General features: G+C 54.9%; 1 protein-coding gene across 1 annotated transcript in view; it reads right to left on the reverse strand.

The window, feature by feature from the left end:
* Positions 1 to 245: 245 nt before the first annotated feature.
* The window catches only part of LOC137471958 (cleavage and polyadenylation specificity factor subunit 1-like), a 57,938-nt gene continuing 38,071 nt past the window's right edge, over positions 246 to 20,112 (reverse strand). Inside the window, 5 exon segments of the mRNA XM_068186666.1 lie at positions 246 to 283; positions 812 to 902; positions 9,707 to 9,904; positions 18,223 to 18,394; positions 19,914 to 20,044. Coding sequence (XP_068042767.1) covers positions 246 to 283; positions 812 to 902; positions 9,707 to 9,904; positions 18,223 to 18,394; positions 19,914 to 20,044 — 630 coding nt within the window.

The raw sequence follows: 20,112 nt of genomic DNA on the forward strand, positions 1-20,112 counted from the left end.
AAATCCCCCCAGGGGCCCCTAAATCCCCCCAGATCTGCCAGGGCCCCCCAAATCCCTCCAGAGCCCCCCAAAATCCCTCCCAGGGCCCCCAAAATCCACCCAGGGCCCCCCAAAAATCCCCACAGGGCCCGCCAAAATCCCCCCAAGTGCACCCCAAAATCCCCCCAGGGCCCCCAAAATCCCCCCAGATCTGCCCAGGGCCCCCAAAATCCCCACCAGGGCCCCCCAAAATCCCCCAGGGCCCCCTAAAATCCCCCCAGGGCCCCCAAAATCTCTCCCAGATCTGCCCATTGCACCCCAAAATCCCCCCAGGGCCCCCCAAATCCCCCCCAGTGCACCCCAAATCCCCCCAGTGCACCCCAAAATCCCCCCAGGGCCCCCAAATCCCCCGAGGCCCCCTAAAATCCCCCCATTGCACCCCAAAATCCCCCCCAGGGCCCCCAAAATCCCCCCATTGCACCCAAAATCTCCCCAGGGCCCCCCAAATCCCCCCAGGGCCCCCAAAATATCCCTGCCAGGGCCCCCCAAAATCCCCTTAGTGCCCCCAAAATCCCACCAGGGCCCCCCAAATCCCTCAGTGCAACCCAAAATCCCCCCATTGCACCCCAAAATCCCCCCAGTGACCCCAAAATCCCCCCAGGGCCCCCAAAATCCCCCCCCAGTGCACCCCAAATCCCCCCAGGGCCCCTAAAATCCCCCCAGTGACCCCAAAATCCCCCAGGGCCCCCCAAAATACCCTTAGTGCCCCCAAAATCCCCCCATTGCACCCCAAAATCCCCCCCAGGGCCCCCCAAATCTCCCCCGCTCTCACCTCTGCGGAACCGAACCTTGAGGTTGCTCTGGCCCAGCTGGGAGTCGTGGGCAAAGGCCTCGTACAGGAGCAGCTCCTGCTCCACGTGCACCTGGAACCCCAAAAATGCACCTGGAACCCCAATATACACCCGGAACCCCGAAAAATGCACCTGGAACCTCAAAAAAATACACCTGGGAACCCCAAAAATCAATCCCAGATCCGCAAAAATGCACCTGGAAACCCCAAAAATCCCTCCCAGTACCCCCAAAAAATGCACCTGAACCCAAAAATCCAACCCAGAACCCTAAAAAACCCACCCAGAACCCCAAAAAAATGCACCTAGAACCCCAAAATACACCTGGAACCCCAAAAATGCACCTGGAACTCCAAAAATCCATCCCAGATCCCAAAAATGCACCTGGGAACCGCAAAATACACCCGGAACCCCAAAAATCTCTCCCAGAACCCCAAAAATGCACCTGGGAACCCCAAAAATACATCCCAGAACCCAAAAAATACACCTGGAACCCCAAAAATCCATCCCAGCACCCCAATCCCCTCGAACAGGGAGCAGCTCCTGCTCACGTGCACCTGGAACCCCAAAAATGCACCTGGGAACTCCAAAATACACCTGGAACCCAAAAAATCCATCCCAGCACCCCAATCCCCTCGAACAGGAGCAGCTCCTGCTCCACGTGCACTGGGAACCCAAAAATGCACCTGGGAACCCCAAAATACACCTGGAACCCCAAAAATCCCTCCCAGAACCCCAAAAATACACCTGGAACCCCAAAAATGCACCTGGAACCCAAAATACACCTGGAACTCCAAAAATCCATCCCAGCACCCCAACCACCCCTCGTACACCCCAATCCCCTCCTGCTCCACGTGCACCTGGAACCCCAAAAATGCACCTGGAACCCAGAAATACACCCAGAACCCAAAAAAAATCCATCCCAGAACCCCCAAAAATGCACCTGGAACCCCAAAAATGCACCTGGGAACCCCAAAATACACCTGGAACCCCAAAAATGCATCTAGAACCCCAAAAAATACACCTGGGAACCCCAAAAATCCATCCCAGAACCCCAAAAATCCATCCCACACCCCAAAAATCCATCCCAGCACCCAATCCCCTCGTACAGGAGCAGCTCCTGCTCCACGTGCACCTGGAACCCCAAAAATGCACCTGGGAACCCCAAAATCTACACCGAACCCCAAAATCCCTCCCAGAACCCCCAAAAAAGACACCTGGGAACCCCAAAAATCCATCCCAGAACCCCAAAAAATGCACCTGGAACCCCAAAAATCCATCCCAGCAGCCCAATCTCCTCGTACAGGAGCAGCTCCTGCTCCACGTGCACCTGGAACCCCCAAAAATGCACCAGGAACCCAAAAAAATGCACCTGGAACCCCAAAATCCATCCCAGCACCCCAAAAATCCATCCAGCACCCCAATCCCCCTCGTACAGGAGCAGCTCCTGCTCCACGTGCACCTGGAACTCCAAAATGCACCTGGGAATCCCATATACACCCGGAACCCCAAAAATCCCTCCCAGAACCCCAAAAACTGCACCTGGAACCCCAAAAATCCATCCCCAACCCCCAAAAAATGCACCTGGGAACCCCAAAAATCCATCCAGCACCCCAATCCCCTCATACAGGAGCAGCTCCTGCTCCACGTGCACCTGGAACCCCAAAAAAAATGCACCTGGGAACCCCAAAATACACCTGGAACCCCAAAAATGCATCTAGAACCCCAAAAAATACACCTGGGAACCCCAAAAATCCATCCCAGAACCCCAAAAAATCCATCCCAGCACCCCAATCCCCTCGTACAGGAGCAGCTCCTGCTCCACGTGCACCTGGAACCCCAAAAATGCACCTGGGAACCCCAAAATACACCTGGAACCCCAAAAATGCACCTGGAACCCCAAAAAATCCATCCCAGAACCCCAAAAATGCACCTGGAAACCCCAAAATACACCGAAGAACCCTAAAAATGCACCTGGAACCCAAAAATCCAACCCAGAACCCTAAAAACCCATCCCAGAACCCCCAAAAAATGCACCTAGAACCCCAAAATACAACTGGAACCCCAAAAAATGCACCTGGAACTCCAAAACTCCATCCCAGATCCCCAAAAATTCACCTGGGAAGCCCAAAATGCACCTGGGAACCCCAAAAATCCATCCCAGCACCCCAATCCCCTCGTACAGGAGCAGCTCCTGCTCCACGTGCACCTGGAACCCCAAAAATGCACCTGGGAACCCCAACATACACCCGGAACCCCAAAAATGCATCTAGAACCCCAAAAAATACACCTGGGAACCCCAAAAATCCCTCCCAGAACCCCAAAAATCCATCCCAGCACCCCAATCCCCTCGTACATGCACCTGGAACCCAAAAATGCACCAGGAACCCAAAAAAATGCACCTGGAACCCCAAAAAAATGCACCTGGAACCCCAAAAAATGCACCTGGGAACCCAAAAATCCATCCCAGATCCCCAAAAATGCACCTGGAACACCAAAATACACCCAGAACCCCAAAAATGCACCTGGGACCCTAAAAATGCACCCAGAACCCCAAAAATGCATCTGGAACACCAAAAAAATGCACCTGGAGCCGCAAAATACACCCAGAACCCCAAACAATACACCTAAGACCCCAAAAAATCCATCCCAGAACCCCCAATAATACACCTGGAACCCAAAAATGCACCTGGGAAGCCAAAAATCCATCCCAGCACCCCAAAAAATGCACCTGGGAAACCCAAAAATGCACCTGGGAACCCCAAAATACACCTGGAACCCCAAAAATGCACCTAGAACCCCAAAATACACCTGGGAACCCCAAAAATCCATCCCAGCACCCAAATCCCCTTCGTGCACCCGGAACCCCAAAAATGCACCTGGAACCCCAAAATCTACACAGAACCCCAAAAACCCCTCCCAGAACCCCAAAAATGCACCTAGAACCCCAAAATACCCCTGGAACCCCAAAGATGCACCTGGAACCCCAAAAATCCATCCCAGATCCCCAAAAAAATGCACCCAGAACCCCAAAAAATACACCTAAGACCCCAAAAAATCCATCCCAGAACCCCAAAAAATGCACCTGGAACCCAAAAAAATGCACCTAGGAAGCCAAAAATCCATCCCAGCACCCCAAAAAATGCACCTGGGAAACCCAGAATCTACACGGAACCAAAGAAATGCACCTGGGAACCCCAAAAATGCACCTGGGAACCCCAAAAAATGCACCTGAAACCTCAAAAATGCAGCTGGGAACCCAAAAATGCACCTGGGAACCCCAAAAATGCACCCAGAACCCCAAAAAATGCACCTTAAACCCCAAAAATGCACCTGGGACCCCCAAAATCCCTCCCAGAACCACCAAAAATGCACCTGGAACCCCAAAATGCACCTGGGACCCAAAAAATGCACCTGGGAACCCAAAATCCATCACAGATCCCCAAAAATGCACCTGGGAACCCCAAAATGCACCTGGGACCCAAAAAATGCACCTGGATGGAACCCAAAAATCCATCACAGATCCCCAAAAATGCACCTGGGAACCCCAAAAATCTGTCCCAGAACCCCAAAAATGCACCTGGGAACCCCAAAAATCCCTCCCTAATCCTCAAAAATCCATCCCAGCACCCCAAAAATGCACCTGGAACCCCAAAAATCCATCCCAGAACCCCCAAAAATGCACCTGGGAACCCCAAAATACACCTGGGAACCCCAAAAATGCACCTGGGACCCAAAAATACACCTGGGGAAACCCAAAAATGCACCTGAGAACCCCAAAATGCACCAAAGAGCCCCAAAAGTGCACCCAAAACCCCAAAAAATCCCTCCCAGAACCCCAATCCCCTTGTACAGGAGCAGCTCCTGCTCCACGTGCACCTGGAACCCCAAAATGCACCTGGAACCCCAAAATACACCCGGAACCCCGAAAATCCATCCCAGAACCCCAAAAATCCCTCCCAGAACCCCAAAAATGCACCTGGGAACCCCAAAATACACCCGGAACCCCGAAAATGCATCTAGAACCCCAAAAAATACACCTGGGAACCCCAAAAAATGCACCTGGAACCCAAAAAATCCATCCCAGAACCCCAAAAATCCATCCCAGCACCCCAATCCACTCGTACAGGAGCAGCTCCTGCTCCACGTGCACCTGGAACCCCAAAAATGCACCTGGGAACCCCAAAATACATCTGGGAACCCCAAAAATCCATCCCAGAACCCAAAAATCCCTCCCAGAACCCCAAAAAATCCATCCCAGATCCGCAAAAATGCACCTGGAAACCCCAAAAATCCATCCCAGCACCCCAATCCCCTCGTACAGGAGCAGCTCCTGCTCCACGTGCACCTGGAACCCCAAAAATGCACCTGGGAACCCCAAAATACACCCGGAACCCCGAAAATGCATCTAGAACCCCAAAAAATACACCTGGGAACCCCAAAAAATGCACCTGGAACCCAAAAAATCCATCCCAGAACCCCAAAAATCCATCCCAGCACCCCAATCCCCTCGTACAGGAGCAGCTCCTGCTCCACGTGCACCTGGAACCCCAAAAATGCACCTGGGAACCCCAAATACACCTGGGAACCCCGAAAATCCCTCCCAAAACCCCAAAAAATACACCTGGAACCCCAAAATGCACCTGGGAACCCAAAAATGCACCTGGAACCCCCAAAAATACACCTGGGAACCCCAAAAATCCATCCCGGAACCCAAAAATGCACCTGGAACCCCAAAAATACACCTGGGAACCCAAAAATCCATCCCAGAACCCCAAAAATGCACCTAGAACCCAAAAATGCACCTGGAACTCAAAAAATCCCTCCCAGAACCCCAAAAATCCCTCCCAGAACCCCAAAAATGCACCTGGGAAGCCCAAAAATCCATCCCAGAATCCCAAAAAATACACCTGGAACCCCAAAATACACCTGGAACCCCAAAAAATCCATCCCAGAACCCAGAAAAAAATGCACCTGGAACCAAAAAAAATGCACCTGGGAACCCAAAAATCCCTCCCAGAATCCAAAAAAATACACCTGGGAACCCCAAAAATCAATCCCAGAACCCCCAAAAGCACCTGGAACCCCAAAATACACCTGGAACCCCAAAAAATGCACCTGGAACTTCAAAAATCCCTCCCAGATCCCCAAAAAATGCACCTGGGAACCCCAAAAATGCACCTGGAACCCCAAAAATCCATCCCAGAAGTCCAAAAAAATGCACCTGGGAACCCCAAAATACACCTGGGAACCCCAAAAATGCACCTGGGAACCCCAAAATACACCTGGAACCCCAAAAATGCACCTGGGAACCCCAAAAATCCATCCCAGATCCCCAAAAAATGCACCTGGAACCCCAAAAATACACCTGGGAAACCCAAAATGCACCTGAGACCCCAAAATACACCTGGGACCCCAAAAAATGCACCTGGAACCCCAAAAATGCACCTGGAACACCAAAAATCCATCCCAGCACCCCAAAAAATGCACCTGGAACCCCCAAATATACCTGGGAACCCCAAAATACACTGGGGAAACCCAAAAATGCACCAAGGAACCCCAAAAATGCACCTGGGAACCCAAAAATCCATCCCAGCACCCCAAATAATGCACCTTGAACCCCAAAAAAATGCACCTGGAACCCCAAAAATGTATCTGGGAGCCCCAAAACACATTGGGAACCCCAAAAATGCACCTGGAACCCCAAAAATGCACCTGGAACCCAAATTCTCCCTAGGGTCCCTCTGAAACTGCCACCATTCCCAGTGCTCCCAGTGCCATTCCCAGTGCCCCCATTCCCAGTGCTCCCAGTGCCCCATTCCCAGTGCTCCCAGTGCCATTCCCAGTGCCATTCCCAGTGCCCCATTCCCAGTGCCCCATTCCAGTGCCCCATTCCCAGTGCTCCCAGTGCCATTCCCAGTGCTCCCAGTGCCCCATTCCCAGTGCCATTCCCAGTGCCCCATTCCCAGTGCTCCCAGTGCTCCCAGTGCCCCATTCCCAGTGCCATTCCCAGTGCCCCATTCCCAGTGCTCCCAGTGCCCCATTCCCAGTGCTCCAGTGCCCCATTCCCAGTGCTCCCAGTGCCATTCCCAGTGCCATTCCCAGTGCCCCATTCCCAGTGCCATTCCCAGTGCCATTCCCAGTGCTCCCAGTGCCATTCCCAGTGCCATTCCCAGTGCCATTCCCAGTGCTCCCAGTGCCATTCCCAGTGCCATTCCCAGTGCCATTCCCAGTGCCATTCCCAGTGCCATTCCCAGTGCTCCATTCCCAGTGCCCCATTCCCAGTGCTCCCAGTGCCATTCCCAGTGCTCCCAGTGCCCCATTCCCAGTGCTCCCAGTGCCATTCCCAGTGCCATTCCCAGTGCCCCATTCCCAGTGCTCCCAGTGCCATTCCCAGTGCTCCCAGTGCCCCATTCCCAGTGCCATTCCCAGTGCCCCATTCCCAGTGCTCCCAGTGCTCCCAGTGCCCCATTCCCAGTGCCATTCCCAGTGCCCCATTCCCAGTGCTCCCAGTGCCCCATTCCCAGTGCTCCCAGTGCCCCATTCCCAGTGCTCCCAGTGCCATTCCCAGTGCCATTCCCAGTGCCCCATTCCCAGTGCCATTCCCAGTGCCATTCCCAGTGCTCCCAGTGCCATTCCCAGTGCCATTCCCAGTGCCATTCCCAGTGCTCCCAGTGCCATTCCCAGTGCCATTCCCAGTGCTCCATTCCCAGTGCCCCATTCCCAGTGCTCCCAGTGCCATTCCCAGTGCTCCCAGTGCCCCATTCCCAGTGCTCCCAGTGCTCCCAGTGCCCCATTCCCAGTGCCATTCCAGTGCTCCCAGTGCCCCATTCCCAGTGCCCCATTCCCAGTGCCATTCCCAGTTTGGCCGGTACCAGCAGGAAGGGGCGGTCTGGGCGCGGCCCAGCCCCACCAGCAGCAGCTCCCGCACGTGGGGCAGCTCCCAGTGCTCCCAGTGCCCCATTCCCAGTGCTCCCAGTGCTCCCAGTGCCATTCCCAGTGCTCCCAGTGCCATTCCCAGTGCTCCCAGTGCCATTCCCAGTGCCATTCCCAGTGCTCCCAGTGCTCCCAGTTTGGCCGGTACCAGCAGGAAGGGGCGGCTCTGGGCGCGGCCCAGCCCCACCAGCAGCAGCTCCCGCACGTGGGGCAGCTCCCAGTGCTCCCAGTGCCCCATTCCCAGTGCTCCCAGTGCCCCATTCCCAGTGCCATTCCCAGTGCCCCATTCCCAGTGCTCCCAGTGCCCCCATTCCCAGTGCTCCCAGTGCCCCATTCCCAGTGCCATTCCCAGTGCTCCCAGTGCTCCCAGTGCTCCCAGTGCCCCATTCCCAGTGCTCCCAGTGCCCCATTCCCAGTGCTCCCAGTGCCATTCCCAGTGCCATTCCAGTTTGGCCGGTACCAGCAGGAAGGGGCGGCTCTGGGCGCGGCCCAGCCCCACCAGCAGCAGCTCCCGCACGTGGGGCAGCTCCCAGTGCTCCCAGTGCCCCATTCCCAGTGCTCCCAGTGCCCCATTCCCAGTGCTCCCAGTGCCCCATTCCCAGTGCTCCCAGTGCTCCCAGTGCCCCATTCCCAGTGCTCCCAGTGCCCCATTCCCAGTGCTCCCAGTGCCATTCCCAGTGCCATTCCCAGTGCTCCCAGTGCCATTCCCAGTGCCATTCCCAGTGCTCCCAGTGCCCCATTCCCAGTGCTCCCAGTGCCATTCCCAGTGCCATTCCCAGTGCTCCCAGTGCCCCATTCCCAGTGCTCCCAGTGCCCCATTCCCAGTGCCCCATTCCCAGTGCTCCCAGTGCCCCATTCCCAGTGCCCCATTCCCAGTGCTCCCATTGCCCCATTCCCAGTGCCATTCCCCAGTGCTCCCAGTGCCCCATTCCCAGTGCTCCCAGTGCCCCATTCCCAGTGCCCCATTCCCAGTGCTCCCAGTGCCCCATTCCCAGTGCTCCCAGTGCCCCATTCCCAGTGCTCCCAGTGCTCCCAGTGCCCCATTCCCAGTGCCATTCCCAGTGCCCCATTCCCAGTGCCCCATTCCCAGTGCTCCATTCCCAGTGCTCCCAGTGCCCCATTCCCAGTGCTCCCAGTGCCCCATTCCAGTGCTCCCAGTGCCCCATTCCCAGTGCCCCATTCCCAGTGCTCCCAGTGCCCCATTCCCAGTGCCATTCCCAGTGCCCCATTCCCAGTGCTCCCAGTGCCCCATTCCCAGTGCTCCCAGTGCCATTCCCAGTGCTCCCAGTGCCATTCCCAGTGCCATTCCCAGTGCCATTCCCAGTGCTCCCAGTGCTCCCAGTGCCCCATTCCCAGTGCCATTCCCATTGCCCCATTCCCAGTGCCATTCCCAGTGCTCCCAGTGCCCCATTCCCAGTGCTCCCAGTGCCCCATTCCCAGTGCCATTCCCAGTTTGGCCGGTACCAGCAGGAAGGGGCGGCTCTGGGCGCGGCCCAGCCCCACCAGCAGCAGCTCCCGCACGTGGGGCAGCTCCCAGTGCTCCCAGTGCCCCATTCCCAGTGCTCCCAGTGCTCCCAGTGCCCCATTCCCAGTGCCATTCCCAGTGCTCCCAGTGCCATTCCCAGTGCCCATTCCCAGTGCTCCCAGTGCCCCATTCCCAGTGCTCCCAGTGCCCCATTCCCAGTGCCATTCCCAGTGCTCCCAGTGCTCCCAGTGCCATTCCCAGTGCTCCCAGTGCCATTCCCAGTTTGGCCGGTACCAGCAGGAAGGGGCGGCTCTGGGCGCGGCCCAGCCCCACCAGCAGCAGCTCCCGCACGTGGGGCAGCTCCCAGTGCTCCCAGTGCCCCATTCCCAGTGCTCCCAGTGCCCCATTCCCAGTGCCCCATTCCCAGTGCTCCCAGTGCCATTCCCAGTGCTCCCAGTGCTCCCAGTTTGGCCGGTACCAGCAGGAAGGGGCGGCTCTGGGCGCGGCCCAGCCCCACCAGCAGCAGCTCCCGCACGTGGGGCAGCTCCCGCTCTCCGCGCTCGTCCTTGCGCGGCTCGGCCGCCGGCTGCCCGAAGGACGAGTCCACCAGCACCCGCTGCCCCACCGGGAAGTTCTTCACCAGGAACACCAGGCGCCACTCCGGAACCTGGTAGATCTGCGGGGAAACAGCGGAATCCCGCGGGGGAAAACGGGAATTTCGGGGGTTACAGCGGGAAAACAGCAGGAAAACAGCAGGAAAACAGCGGGAATTCCAGAGGGGAAACGGGAATTTTGGGGTTTCAGAGAGAAAACAGCGGGAATCCTGCGGGGAAATGGGAATTTTGGGGGTTACAGCAGGAAAACAGCGGGAATCCCGCGGGGAAACGGGAATTTTGGTGGTGGCATTTGGAAAACAGCGGGAATCCTGCGGGGAAACAGGAATTTTGGTGGTGGCAGAGGGGAAAAAGGGGAATCCCGTGGGGAAACGGGAATTTTGGGGTGGCAGAGGGGAAAAAGGGGGAATCCCGCGGGGAAAACGGGAATTTTGGGGTTACAGAGGGAAAACAGCAGGAATTCCAGAGGGGAAACGGGAATTTTGGGGTGGCAGAGGGAAAAACAGCGGGAAAATTTCGGGAATCCTGGGGGGAAATGGGAATTTTGGGGGTTACAGAGGGAAAACAGCGGGAATTCCAGAGGGGAAAGGGGAATTTTGGGGTTACAGAGGGAAAACAGCGGGAAAACTTCGGGAATCCTGGGGGGAAATGGGAATTTTGGGGGTTACAGAGAGAAAACAGCGAGAATGCCATGGGGAAATGGGAATTTTGGGGGTTACAGAGGGAAAACAGCGGGAATGCCATGGGGAAATGGAATTTTGGGGGTTACAGTGGGAATCCCGCGGGGAAACCGGAATTTTGGGGGCTACAGAGGGAAAACAGCGGGAATTCCAGAGGGGAAATGGGAATTTCGGGGGTTACAGGGAGAAAACAGCGGGAATTCCAGAGGGGAAATGGGAATTTTGGGGGTTACAGCGGGAAAACAGCGGGAAAACAGCAGGAATCCTGGGGGGAAACGGGAATTTTGGGGTTACAGAGAGAAAACAGCGGGAATCCTGGGGGGAAACGGGAATTTTGGGGGTTACAGCAGGAAAACAGCGGGAATCCTGGGGGGAAACGGGAATTTTGGTGGTGGCAGAGGGGAAAACAGCGGGAATCCCGTGGGGAAACGGGAATTTTGGGGGGGTACAGATGGAAAACAGCAGGAATTCCAGAGGGGAAATGGGAATTTTGGGGGTTACAGAGGGAAAACAGCAGGAAAACAGCAGGAATCCTGGGGGGAAACGGGAATTTTGGGGGTTACAGAGAGAAAACAGCGGGAATTCCAGAGGAGAAATGAGAATTTTGGGGCTGCAGCGGGGAAAAAAGGGGGAATCCCACGGGGAAACGGGAATTTTGGGGGTGGCAGAGGGAAAACAGCGGGAATTCCAGAGGGGAAATGGGAATTTTGGGGGGTTACAGAATGGAAAAACAGCGGGAATCCCACGGGGAAATGGGAATTTTGGGGGTGGCAGAGGGGAAAAAGGGGGAATTCCAGAGGGGAAATGGGAATTTTGGGGGTTACAGACGGAAAACAGCGGGAATTCCAGAGGGGAAATGGGAATTTTGGGGGTTACGGAGGGAAAACAGCAGGAATCCTGGGGGGAAACGGGAATTTTGGGGGTTACAGAGAGAAAACAGCGGGAATCCTGCGGGGAAATGGGAATTTTGGGGGTTACAGCAGGAAAGCAGCGGGAATCCCGCGGGGAAACGGGAATTTTGGGGGTTACGGAGGGAAAACAGCGGGAATGCCACAGGGAAATGGAATTTTGGGGGTTAGAGAGGGAAAACAGCGGGAATCCCGTGGGGAAACGGGAATTTTGGGGGTTACAGAGGGAAAACAGCGGGAATTCCAGAGGGGAAATGGGAATTTTGGGGGTTACAGAGGGAAAAAAGGGGGAATCCTGTGGGGACACGGGAATTTTGGGGGTTGCAGACGGAAAAAAGCAGGAATCCCGCGGGGAAACGGGAATTTTGGGGGTTACAGTGGGAAAACAGCAGGAAAACAGCAGGAATCCTGGGGGAAATGGGAATTTTGGAGGTTACAGAGAGAAAACAGCGGGAATTCCAGAGGGAAACAATGGGATTTCGGGTGGGAAAACAATGGGAATTCCAGAGCGAAAAAAATGGGAATAGTGAAGGGATAACAATGGGAATTCCAGAGGGAAAACAATAGAAATTCTAGAGGAAAAACAACGGGAATTTTAGAGGAGAAACAATGGGAATTCTGAGAGGAAACAAAGGGAATTCTGGAGGAAAAACAGTGGCAATTCAGGAGGGAAAACAATGGGAATTCTGATGGGAAAACAATGGGAATTTTAGAGGAGAATCGATGGGAATTCCGACAGGAAAACAATGGGAATTCTGATGGGGAAACAACGGCAATTCTGAAGGAAAACAATGGGAATTGCCGCAGGAAACACTAGGAATTCTGACAGGAAAACAATTGGAATTCCAGAGGGAAACAATGGGAATTCCGGATGGAAAACAATGGGAATTCTGGATGGAAAATAATGGGAATTCTAATGAGAAAACAATGGGAATTCTGAAGGGAAAACAATGGGAATTCTGGAGGGAAAACAATGGGAATTCTGGAGGGAAAACAATGGGAATTCCATCAGGAAACAATGGGAATTCCAGCGGGAAATCCATGGGAATTCCAGAGGGAAACAATGGGAATTCGGGTGGGAAAGCAATGGGAATTCTGATGGGAAAACAATGGGAATTCTGGAGGAAAAACAATAGAAATTCCAGAAGGAAACAATGGGAATTCTGACAGGAAAACAATGGGAATTCCAGCAGGAAACAATGGGAATTCTGGAGGAAAAACATTGGGAATACTGAAAGGAAAACAATGGGAATTCTGAAGGGAAAACAATGGGAATTCTGGAGGAAAAACAATAGAAATTCCAGAAGGAAACAATGGGAATTCTGGAGGAGCAACAATGGGAATTCCGACAGGAAAACAATGGGAATTCTGATGGAAAACCAATGGGAATTCTGACAGGAAAACCAAAGGGAATTCTGACAGGAAACAATGTGAATTCTGACAGGAAAACAATGGAATTCTGAAGGGAAAACATTGGGAATTCCAGCAGGAAACAATGGGAATTCTGGAGGAAAAACAATAGAAATTCCAGCAGGAAACAACGGGAATTCTGGAGAAAAAACATTGGAATTCTGAAGGGAAAACAATGGGAATTCCCTCAGGAAAGCAACAGGAATTCTAGAGAGTAAACAATGGGAACTCCAGCAGGAAACAATGGGAATTCTGAAGGGAAAACAATGGGAATTCTGAAGGGAAAACAATGGGAATTCCAGAGCGAAAAAAATGGGAATAGTGAAGGGAAAACAATGGGAATTCCAGAGGGAAAACAATGGGAATTGTGGAGGAAAAACAACGGGAATTTTAGAGGAGAAACAATGGGAATTCTGAGAGGAAACAAAGGGAATTCTGGAGGAAAAACAATGGGAATTCAGGAGGAAAACAATGGAATTCTGATGGGAAAACAATGGGAATTTTAGAGGAGAATAGATGGGAATTCCAACAGGAAAACAATGGGAATTCTGATGGGGAAACAACGGGAATTCTGGAGGGAAAACAATGGGAATTGCCGCAGGAAACACTAGGAATTCTGACAGGAAAACAATTGGAATTCCAGAGGGAAACAATGGGAATTCCGGATGGAAAACAAAGGAATTCTGGATGGAAAACAATGGGAATTCTAACGAGAAAACAATGGGAATTCTGACAGGAAAACAATGGGAATTCTGAAGGGAAAACAATGGAATTCTGGAGGGAAAACAATGGGAATTCCATCAGGAAACAATGGGAATTCTGACAGGAAAACAATGGGAATTCTAGCGGGAAATCCATGGAATTCCAGAGGGAAACAATGGGAATTCGGGTGGGAAAACAATGGGAATTCTGACAGAAAAACAACGGGAATTCTGAAGGGAAAACAGTGGGAATTCTAGAGGAAAACAATGGGAATTCAAGAAGGAAAACAATGGGAATTCTGACAGGAAAACAATGGGAATTCCAGCAGGAAACAATGGGAATTCTGGAGGAAAAAAATTGGGAATACTGAAAGGAAAACAATGGGAATTCTGAAGGGAAAACAATGGGAATTCTGGAGGAAAAACAATAGAAATTCCAGAAGGAAACAATGGGAATTCTGGAGGAGCAACAATGGGAATTCCGACAGGAAAACAATGGGAATTCTGATGGAAAACCAATGGGAATTCTGACAGGAAAACCAAAGGGAATTCTGACAGGAAACAATGTGAATTCTGACAGGAAAACAATGGGAATTCTGAAGGGAAAACATTGGGAATTCCAGCAGGAAACAATGGGAATTCTGGAGGAAAAACAATAGAAATTCCAGCAGGAAACAACGGGAATTCTGGAGAAAAAACATTGGGAATTCTGAAGGGAAAACAATGGGAATTCCCTCAGGAAAGCAACAGGAATTCTGGAGAGAAAACAATGGGAACTCCAGCAGGAAACAATGGGAATTCTGACAGGAAAACAATGGGAATTCCAGCGGGAAATCCATGGGAATTCCAGAGGGAAACAATGGGAATTCGGGTGGGAAAACAATGGGAATTCTGATGGGAAAACAATGGGAATTCTGGAGGAAAAACAATAGAAATTCCAGAAGGAAACAATGGGAATTCTGACAGGAAAACAATGGGAATTCCAGCAGGAAACAATGGGAATTCTGGAGGAAAAACATTGGGAATACTGAAAGGAAAACAATGGGAATTCTGAAGGGAAAACAATGGGAATTCTGGAGGAAAAACAATAGAAATTCCAGCAGGAAACAACGGGAATTCTGGAGAAAAAACATTGGGAATTCTGAAGGGAAAACAATGGGAATTCCCTCAGGAAAGCAACAGGAACTCTAGAGGAAAACAATGGGAACTCCAGCAGGAAACAATGGGAATTCTGAAGGGAAAACAATGGGAATTCTGAAGGGAAAACAATGGGAATTCTAGAGGAAAACAATGGGAATTCAAGAAGGAAAACAATGGGAATTTCAGAGGAGAAACAATGTGAATTCTGGAAGAGAAACAATGGGAATTCTGACAGGAAAACAACGGGAATTCTGAAGGGAAAACAATGGGAATTCTAGAGGAAAACAATGGGAATTCAAGAAGGAAAACAATGGGAATTTCAGAGGAGAAACAATGGGAATTCTGGAGGAGAAACAATGGGAATTCTGACAGGAAAACAATGGGAATTCTGACAGGAAAACAATGGGAATTCTGATGGGAAACAACGGGAATTCTGACAGGAAACAACGGGAATTCTGGAGGATAAGCAATGGAATTCTGACAGGAAACAACGGGAATTTTAGAGGAGAAACAACGGGAATTTTGGAGGGAAAACAACGGGAATTCTGGAGGAAAAGCAATGGAATTCTGACAGGAAACAACGGGAATTTTAGAGGAGAAACAACGGGAATTTTGGAGGGAAAACAACGGGAATTCTGGAGAAAAAGCAATGGAATTCTGACAGGACACAATGGGAATTTTAGAGGAGAAAAAATGGGAATTTTGGAGGGAAAACAACGGGAATTCTGGAGAAAAAGCAATGGAATTCTGACAGGAAACAACGGGAATTTTAGAGGAGAAAAAATGGGAATTCTGGAGGGAAAACAGGGATGGGGCGTGGCCAGCGCTTCCCTCTGCCCTTCCTGGTTTTCCAGTCTCATCCCGGCACCCCTTCCCAGTGCTCCCAGTCCATTCCCAGTCCCTCCCAGTCCATTCCCAGTGCTCCCAGTGCCTCCAGTCCATTCCCAGTGCTCCCAGTGCCTCCCAGTCCATTCCCAGTGCTCCCAGTGCCCCCAGTCCATTCCCAGTGCCTCCCAGCCCTGTTCCCAGTGCCCCCAGTCCATTCCCAGTCCATTCCCAGTGCCCCCAGTCCATTCCCAGTCCATTCCCAGTGCCCCCAGTCCATTCCCAGTCCATTCCCAGTGCCCCCAGTCCATTCCCAGTCCATTCCCAGTGCTCCCAGTCCATTCCCAGTCCATTCCCAGTGCTCCCAGTCCATTCCCAGTCCATTCCCAGTGCCTCCCAGTCCATTCCTAGTCCGTCCCAGTGCCCCCAGCCCCATTCCCAGTGCCTCCCAGTCCATTCCCAGTCCGTCCCAGTGCCTCCCAGTCCATTCCCAGTGCTCCCAGTGCCTCCCAGTCCATTCCCAGTCCCTCCCAGTCCATTCCAGTCCGTCCCAGTGCCTCCCAGTCCATTCCCAGTCCCTCCCAGAGCCCCCAGCCCTGTTCTCAGTCCATTCCCAGTGCTCCCAGTCCCTCCCAGCCCCATTCCCAGTCCATTCCCAGTCCCTTCCAGTGCCCCCAGCCCCGTTCCCAGTGCTCCCAGTCCATTCCCAGTCCATTCCCAGTGCTCCCAGTCCATTCCCAGTCCATTCCCAGTGCTCCCAGTGCCCCCAGCCCATTCCCAGTCCATTCCCAGTGCCCCCAGTCCATTCCCAGTCCATTCCCAGTGCCCCCAGTCCATTCCCAGTGCTTCCAGTGCCCCCAGCCCATTCCCAGTCCATTCCCAGTGCCCCCAGTCCATTCCCAGTCCATTCCCAGTGCCCCCAGTCCATTCCCAGTCCATTCCCAGTGCTCCCAGTCCATTCCCAGTCCATTCCCAGTGCTCCCAGTGCCCCCAGCCCATTCCCAGTGCCCCCAGTCCATTCCCAGTCCATTCCCAGTGCCCCCAGTCCATTCCCAGTCCATTCCCAGTGCCCCCAGTCCATTCCCAGTCCGTCCCAGTGCCTCCCAGTCCATTCCCAGTGCTCCCAGTGCCTCCCAGTCCATTCCCAGTCCCTCCCAGTCCATTCCCAGTCCATTCCCAGTGCCCCCAGTCCATTCCCAGTCCATTCCCAGTGCTCCCAGTCCATTCCCAGTCCATTCCCAGTGCCTCCCAGTCCATTCCCAGTCCGTCCCAGTGCCTCCCAGTCCATTCCCAGTGCTCCCAGTGCCTCCCAGTCCATTCCCAGTCCCTCCCAGTCCATTCCCAGTCCGTCCCAGTGCCTCCCAGTCCATTCCCAGTGCTCCCAGTGCCTCCAGTCCATTCCCAGTCCATTCCCAGGGCCTCCCAGTCCATTCCTAGTCCATCCAAGTGCCCCCAGCCCATTCCCAGTGCCTCCCAGTCCATTCCCAGTGCTCCCAGTCCCTCCCAGTCCATTCCCAGTCCCTCCCAGAGCCCCCAGCCCTGTTCTCAGTCCATTCCCAGTGCTCCCAGTCCCTCCCAGCCCCATTCCCAGTCCGTGCCAGTCCATTCCCAGTGCTCCCAGTCCCTCCCAGTCCATTCCCAGTCCCTCCCAGAGCCCCCAGTCCTGTTCTCAGTCCATTCCCAGTGCATTCCCAGCCCCGTTCCCAGTCCATTCCCAGTCCATTCCCAGTCCATTCCCAGTCCCTCCCAGTCCGTTCCCAATCCATTCCCAGTCCGTTCCCAGTCCATTCCCAGTCCCTCCCAGCCCCATTCCCAGTCCATTCCCAGTCCATTCCCAGTCCCTCCCAGTCCGTTCCCAATCCATTCCCAGTCCGTTCCCAGTCCATTCCCAGTCCCTCCCAGCCCCATTCCCAGTCCATTCCCAGTCCATTCCCAGTCCCTCCCAGTCCGTTCCCAATCCATTCCCAGTCCGTTCCCAGTCCATTCCCAGTCCCTCCCAGCCCCATTCCCAGTCCATTCCCAGTCCATTCCCAGTCCCTCCCAGTCCGTTCCCAGTCCATTCCCAGTCCGTTCCCAGCGCCGTTCCCGGTACCTCCATGTGGCCGTTCTCACGGGCCAGCACGCACCAGTGCTCCCAGTCCATTCCCAGTGCCCCCAGTCCATTCCCAGTCCATTCCCAGTCCATTCCCAATGCCCCCAGCCCCGTTCCCAGTGCCCCCAGCCCCCATTCCCAGTCCATTCCCAGTCCCTCCCAGTCCATTCCCAGTCCATTCCCAGTCCATTCCCAGTCCATTCCCAGCCCCGTTCCTAGTGCCCCCAGCCCCGTTCCCAGTGCTCCCAGTCCATTCCCAGTCCATTCCCAGTCCCTCCCAGTCCATTCCCAGTCCATTCCCAGCCTCTCCCAGTCCCTCCCAGTGCCCCCAGCCCCATTCCAGTCCATTCCCAGCCCCGTTCCCAGTCCATTCCCAGTCCCTCCCAGTCCATTCCCAGTCCGTTCCCAGTGCTCCCAGCCCCTTTCCCAGTCCCTCCCAGTCCCTCCCAGTCCCATTCCCAGTCCGTTCCCAGTCCCTCCCAGTCCCTCCCAGTCCCTCCCAGTCCCTCCCAGTCCCATTCCCAGTCCGTTCCCAGTCCCTCCCAGTCCCTCCCAGTCCCTCCCAGTCCCTCCCAGTCCATTCCCAGTCCATTCCCAGTCCGTTCCCAGCGCCGTTCCCGGTACCTCCATGTGGCCGTTCTCGCGGGCCAGCACGCACCAGTGCGAGGGCTCGGGGCTCCGCGGCGCCGGCTCGCGCTCGGGGGGCCCCGCCCGGCGCGGCTCCTCCCGGGGGGGCGAGCGGCCCGAGCCCCCCGAGTCCCCGTAGAGCATCTCCTCCTCATCGTCCACCGAGCCGCTGCGGGGACAACGGGCACACCTGGGCATACACCTGGGATACACCTGGGATACACCTGGGCACGCCTGGGATACACCTGGGGACACCTGGGCACACCTGGGCACACCTGGGATACACCTGGGATATACCGGGGGGACACCTGGGGACACCTGGGCACACCTGGGATACACCTGGGATATACCTGGGGACACCTGGGGACACCTGGGCACACCTGGGATACGCCTGGGGACACCTGGGGATACCTGGGGCACACCTGGGCACACCTGGGGACAACTGGGCACGCCTGGGATACAACTGGGGACACCTGGGGACACCTTAGGGACACATGGGATACATCTGGGCACACCTGTGGACACCTGGGGACACCTGGGATACACCTGGGCACACCTGGGCACACCCTGGGGACACCTGGGCAAACCTGGGATACACTTGGGGACACCTGGGGACACTTTAAGGACACCTGGACACCCCTGGGGACACCTTAGGGACACCTGGGATACACCTGGGGATACCTGGGATACTCCTGGGGACACCTAGGTACAGCTGGGGACACCTGGGGACATCTTAGGGACACCTGGGATACACCTGGGCACACCTGGGGACACCTGGGGACACCTGGGGACACCTGGATACACCTGGGCACACCTGGAGACACCTGGGGACACCTGGGATACACCTGGGCACACCTGGGGACACCTGGGGACACCTTAGGGACACCTGGGATACACCTGGGCACACCTGGGCACACCCTGGGGACACCTGGGGACACCTTAGGGACACCTGGGCACACCTGGGCACACCCTGGGGACACCTTAGGGACACCTGGATACACCTGAGAACATCCCTGGAGACACAGCTGGGGACACCTGGGGATTGGGGACACCTGGGGACACCTCGGGATACACCTGGGGACATCTGGGGACACCTTAGGGACACCTGGATACACCTGAGAGCATCCCTGGAGACACAGCTGGGAACACCTGGAGATTGGGGACACCTGGGGACACCTGAGGATACACCTGGGGACACCTTAAGGACACCTGGACACCCCTGGGGACACCTGGGGACACCTTAGGGACACCTGGGATACACCTGGGCACACCTGGGGCACGCCTGGGCACACCTGGGATACACCTGGGCACACCTGGGTACAGCTGGGGACACCTGGGGACACCTTAGGGACACCTGGGATACACCTGGGCACACCTGGGGACACCTGGGGACACCTTAGGGACACCTGGGATACACCTGGGCACACCTGGGGACACCTTAAGGACACCTGGACACCCCTGGGGACACCTGGGGACACCTTAGGGACACCTGGGATACACCTGGGCACACCTGGGCACATCCTGGGGACACCTTAGGGACACCTGGATACACCTGAGAACATCCCTGGAGACACAGCTGGGGACACCTGGGGATTGGGGACACCTGGGGACACCTGGGGACACCTTGGGACACCTTAGGGACACCTGGGATACACCTGGGCACACCTGGGCACACCTGGGTGACCCACCTGAGGTCCTGGATGAGGGTCTCGGCCTCGGCGTGGGGGCGGGGCGGGGGCTCCTCACGGGGGGCGCGGCTCTCGGTGGTGAACATTCCGGAAAGGTCCCGGTACAGGCACAGCGCTGTCACCCGCGAGGGCTGCGGGGGACATCAGTGGGGACATCAGCGGGGACACGGGGGACATCAATGGGGACATCAGTGGGGTC

Source organism: Anomalospiza imberbis, chromosome 3 (assembly GCF_031753505.1).
Source record: "Anomalospiza imberbis isolate Cuckoo-Finch-1a 21T00152 chromosome 3, ASM3175350v1, whole genome shotgun sequence".
Classification (NCBI taxonomy): Eukaryota; Metazoa; Chordata; class Aves; order Passeriformes; family Viduidae; genus Anomalospiza; species Anomalospiza imberbis.